Genomic DNA, 4,921 nt, shown 5'->3' on the forward strand with positions numbered 1-4,921 from the left:
GAAGATAAAGGTAGAACCTTACTCCTTACAGGAACACACCTTCACGTCTTCGTGTAGCCTCCTCCGTTTGCACGACGCCTTCATTATGTGGATGCAGTCGCACCCAGCGAGGCTGTGTGTGTGTTCAAGAGACACGCAGCATTGCTATTCCTGTCGTGCCGCACGCTGACGGAGCCCGGACACCTCTCTGTTTCAGGGGGCGATACTGAAATACCTCCCCAGCATCATCAACGACATCCAGACAGTCTTTGATCCCGTGGAGCTCAGGTAACTGTCCTCCTTTGGCTTCCCTTGAACAAAACGCTAACTGCCTGTCTCGTTTCACGGCAAATTGTGATTTGCCACACTGCAGTGGAAACACGTTGCTCGTATCCCTAGCGACGCTGTGCTCACAAGAAGGCCTCGTGACACTAAATGGTAAATGGACTGCGCTTTTCTGACCAGGGGCCACTGAAAGCGCTTCATAATATTGCCTAACATTCACCCAGTCATGCACACATTCACACACCGACGGCGGTGTCCACCGTGCAAGGCGACAGCCAGCTCGTCGGGAGCAGCCAGGGTGAGGCTTCTTGCTCAGGGACACCTAGATACTCAGCTAGGAGGAGCCTGGGATCGAACTAGCGACCTTCCGGTTACCAGCCAACCAGCTCTACCTCCTGAGCTACCTTAGCCGCCCACTACTCATTGACTGCTGAGGACAGGAGCGGCGGCTGGTCCAATGTGCTGCGCACCCCTTCTGCCTTTTTTTAAAATCTACACCCCACACCCGGCTCTGGCCATCGCTCACCTCTCTTTCTCCCTCCGGCAGCGTTCTGCTCACCAAGTTTATCGGGAGCATCCCCGAACCGCAGCTGGTGCGGCAGAAGTTGGGCTGCATGTGCAAGATGGTGGAGAGTGACCTTTTCCGGCAGCCAGGTGGGTCGTCCTCGGCTCAGACGCCGTCGCCGTAATGACATTTCAAAACACCCGGACAAAAGGTGCTTCAAAAAATAAATATATAACAACGGAACCGAACCGAACCGGAGAAATCGATTTCCACCCCGCGTGGGTCTTTGTCTCTGTCCGTCTGGCACCTCGTCCATTAGAGCTTTGTTTACCCCCCCCCCTTTCTTTGGTTTTCTCTTGTGTGTGCTCGTCCGCGGGGCTGTTTTCAGAGTGCCGCGATGCCCTGTTACCGCTGGTCACGGACCAGCTGAGTGGGCAGCTGGACGACCACTCCAGCCGGCCCGACCACGAGGCCTGCGTGCAGCTGCTCAGCACCACCCTGGACAACCTGGACCGCAAGGACGTGGTGAGCAGGGTTCACAAATCACAGATTTGGTGTGTGCGCACACACACACACCATCACACACACACACACACACACACACACACACACACACACACACACACACACACACACACACACACACACACACCTTCACAAACACAAACAAACACACACACACACGTGCACTCACAATGACACATGCACACACACACACACGTGTCCCCATATTGACTGGTCCATTATTTAGTGTTTTGGCAGCACATCCGTTGCGACACTGCAACAGAAGTGCCATCGGCAGCACACGTGTGACTCCTGCCCCCGTCTGTGTGTCTGTGTGTTTGTGTTCATGTGTTGCCGTGTCTCCGTCCTGCAGGGACCCACCAGGGCCCACGTCCAGCTCATCATGGAGCGGCTGCTGCGCAGGGTGAACCGCACCGTCATCAGCATGGACAAGGCCTCGCCGCTCATTGTAAGCACTGCGAGAACTACCCTGAACAAACAGAGAGAACAACCACACACACGCACGCACGCACGCACGCACGCACGCACACACACACACACACACACACACACACACACACACACACACACACACACACACACACACACACTGCCAATGTGTGAAGTCAACCCTCTTGTACACCCGTGTGAACAAACAGCACACTCTCACGCACGCACGCACGCACGCACGATGTGCCAACCCTCTAGTAATCCCATGAACAAACAAACACACACACAAATGCACACACACACACGCGCGCACAATGCCAATATGTCAACCCTCTAGTCTGCTAACGGCATACCAACGAGCCGAGCGCCGCGGTGCTTTTTGGGAGGCGCGCTCCGGCGCGGAAAATGACGCCCAGGAATGAGTAATGGTGTGGTTTTTCCTCCCCCACTCGGCAGGGCCACTACCTAGCCTGCATGACGGCCGTCCTTAAGCAGATGGATGACATGCATTACACCCACTACATCAGCACCTTCAAGACCAGCCAGGACATCACGGTGAGTGTCTCCACAGACCCCCCCCCCCCCCCCCTTCCCCATGTAAACCTCCGCCCACCAATAGCACCGGGTTCAATCTCTCAGGTTGCTTACTCGCTGAGTGACTGTTGATCCGCGGTTCGCAACACGTGTGGATCGTATGGATCAGACGCGGGTGGTGAGGACGTCACCTGGCGCGATTGACACGTAGAGCCGACCAGTAGACGGTCTCAGATAGGTCCAATGTGCTACACTGGGGGGTCATCGAGGGTTTTTTTAATCCATGGTTACGGTCGGCCGGTGTCCCCCTGCAGGACTTCCTGATGGAGACGTTCATCATGTTCAAAGACCTGATGGGCAACGTGTTCCCGGCCGACTGGATGGTGATGAACTTGCTGCAGATGCAGGTGGTCCTCAGGGCCATCAAGCAGTACTCGGAGGTGCTCAACACCCACTTCCTGGACCAGGCGCACTTTGACCTGCAGGTACCCACCCCCCCCCCACCCCCTACATAAAGGGAAACGGTCGAAAGTGTGAAATGGATTACATTTCACATTTCAACAAAAAGCAACACGGCCCAAAGACGAGGTCAAAGACCCCCCCCGCTTGAGCAGGGTCGTTTCTGTTGTTGAAATGTTATCCACCGTGGTGCAGGCGAGACAGTTGTTATGCTGTCACGGTCTAAACGGCCGCTTGTGTCCGCAGCTGTGGACTAACTACTTCCACCTGACGGTGGCCTTCCTCATCCACAAGTCCCTGCAGTTGGAGTCCTTCTCTCAGGAGAAGCGCAACAAGATTCTTAACAAGTAGGTTTCGCTCGGCCAACAAGCAACACATTCAGTGAAGAATTACCATGGTTAAAAAAACTATTAGAAATTCTTATCTCCATATTCCCAGGAGGTAAAAGTAACGTGCGTTCTGCTCCTCAGGTACGGCGACATGCGGATGACGATTGGCTTCAAGATTGGTGAAATGTGGTATAATCTGGGTAGGTATCTCCCCCCCCCCCCCCCCCCAGGCGGTCTGTGATTGGCTGGGCCGTAGCCAAACACAATGCTGCATGCAGCGGCCGGGAGCGATGCAAAACGTAAACAACAGGACAATATTGCAGGACTTGCAGGGCTTTATTAGTTTAGCTCGTCCTCTGTTTGCTGAGGGGAGAGTCTTATTGCTTTTCTTCTTGGGTGCTGGTGGTGGTGGTGGTGGTGCTGGTGGTGGTGCTGCTGCTCACGCTGGGGTGTTTGTGGCTGACCGTGTTATCTCCTTCCCCAGGCCAACATAAGATGAAGTTCATCCCGGCCATGGTGGGGCCCATTCTGCAGGCGACCCTGGTGCCCGAGGCCGACATCCGGAAAGCCACCATCCCCATCTTCTTTGATATGATGCAGTGCGAGCACAACTTCAGCCCCGGACACACATTTCAAACGGTGAAGCCCCAGAATGAATAAATATAGATAGGTATTGTGAAGGCTCCGCGGCTGTGCCGGAGCCGCTGCGTTGTGTATTCTGTTTGAGCGAGCTGCCGGCTAGGGGACGTCACACAGCGGGGGATGTGAGGCTGACGGCCTCTGTTGTACCTGCAGTTTGAGAACGAGCTGATCACCAAACTAGACCAGGAGGTGGAGGGCGGCCGGGGGGACGAGCAGTACAAGCTCCTGCTGGAGAAAACGTAAGCATCCCGGGTTTCACCAACCTCGTTTATTTTACCCACATCTACATTTGGCGGCGTGTGCGCAGCAATGAAACGCAAAGTCATTTTTCATTCAGAATCTGCCTCCTCTTTTTTGCATTTTCAATGTTTTCCTTAGTCATCCTCCGTGGAGGGTCGCTTATGCTCACAGCCACGGAGCCGAGTTTGTTTTCCTTGCGTGTCGTCGGTCGGGTTTGGGGGGGGGGGGGGGGGGGGGTGGCGAACGGCTCACGCAGCGCGGCGCTTTGTGTCCACAGCCTACTGGAGCACTGCAGGCGCCACAGGTACCTGGCGCAGTCGGGGGAGGAGCTGGCCCTGCTGCTGAGCAGCCTGCTGGAGAACCTGCTGGCGTATCGGACCATCACCCACGACGAGAGCCCCGAGCACCGCATGAGCTGCACCGTCAACGTGCTGGTACGCCGCACACACGCACGCACGCACGCACGCACACGCGCACCCCCCCCCAGCGAGCCCACTCACTCTGCTGCGCTCACACACACACACACATCCCAGCCACTCACTCTTCTGTGCTCTCACACACACGCGCGCACGCGCACACACACACACACACACACACACACACACACACACACACACACACACACACACACACACACACCCCCCACCCGAGCCACTCTAGCTGTCCACAGAGCCGTCACTCTGCCCCGCCCTCCACTATTAGCCCCCCTGCTGTCCATACAGCTCGGGCAGACACGCGCGTCCATTGTATACGTACCTGCATGACGTCTATGTGAAATCGTGTGTTTTTGACAGAACTTCTACAAGGAGAAGCAGAGGCAGGACATCTACATCCGGTAAGCTGGGAGAGAACGGCGACAGCCAGGGGAGAGACGGGCGTGTGCGCTGACCTTTAACCCTCTCCTTTTGTCCCCAGGTACCTGTACAAGCTGCGCGACCTGCACCTGGACTCTGAGAACTACACGGAGGCGGCCTACACGCTGCTGCTTGCTGCT

The 4,921-nt window shown here is 56.0% G+C and overlaps 1 protein-coding gene across 1 annotated transcript in view; it reads left to right on the forward strand.

Moving 5' to 3' along the window:
* Positions 1-4,911, forward strand: part of LOC311375906 (dedicator of cytokinesis protein 5-like) — a gene marked incomplete at both ends in the record, with an annotated part of 17,196 nt that extends 12,285 nt beyond the window's left edge. Inside the window, 14 exons of the mRNA XM_084490925.1 lie at positions 1-10; positions 197-267; positions 812-918; positions 1,158-1,294; positions 1,647-1,742; positions 2,180-2,278; positions 2,572-2,742; positions 2,963-3,063; positions 3,187-3,245; positions 3,530-3,684; positions 3,841-3,926; positions 4,205-4,361; positions 4,722-4,762; positions 4,843-4,911. The exon at positions 1-10 is cut by the window's left edge and continues 102 nt beyond it. Of these exons, the coding sequence (XP_084347051.1) occupies positions 1-10; positions 197-267; positions 812-918; positions 1,158-1,294; positions 1,647-1,742; positions 2,180-2,278; positions 2,572-2,742; positions 2,963-3,063; positions 3,187-3,245; positions 3,530-3,684; positions 3,841-3,926; positions 4,205-4,361; positions 4,722-4,762; positions 4,843-4,911 (1,359 nt within the window). The remainder of the gene's footprint in view (positions 11-196; positions 268-811; positions 919-1,157; positions 1,295-1,646; positions 1,743-2,179; positions 2,279-2,571; positions 2,743-2,962; positions 3,064-3,186; positions 3,246-3,529; positions 3,685-3,840; positions 3,927-4,204; positions 4,362-4,721; positions 4,763-4,842) is intronic.
* Positions 4,912-4,921: the final 10 nt, after the last annotated feature.

This window comes from Micromesistius poutassou (assembly GCF_964030765.1).
Source record: "Micromesistius poutassou genome assembly, contig: SCAFFOLD_5174, whole genome shotgun sequence".
In the NCBI taxonomy this organism is placed as follows: domain Eukaryota; kingdom Metazoa; phylum Chordata; class Actinopteri; order Gadiformes; family Gadidae; genus Micromesistius; species Micromesistius poutassou.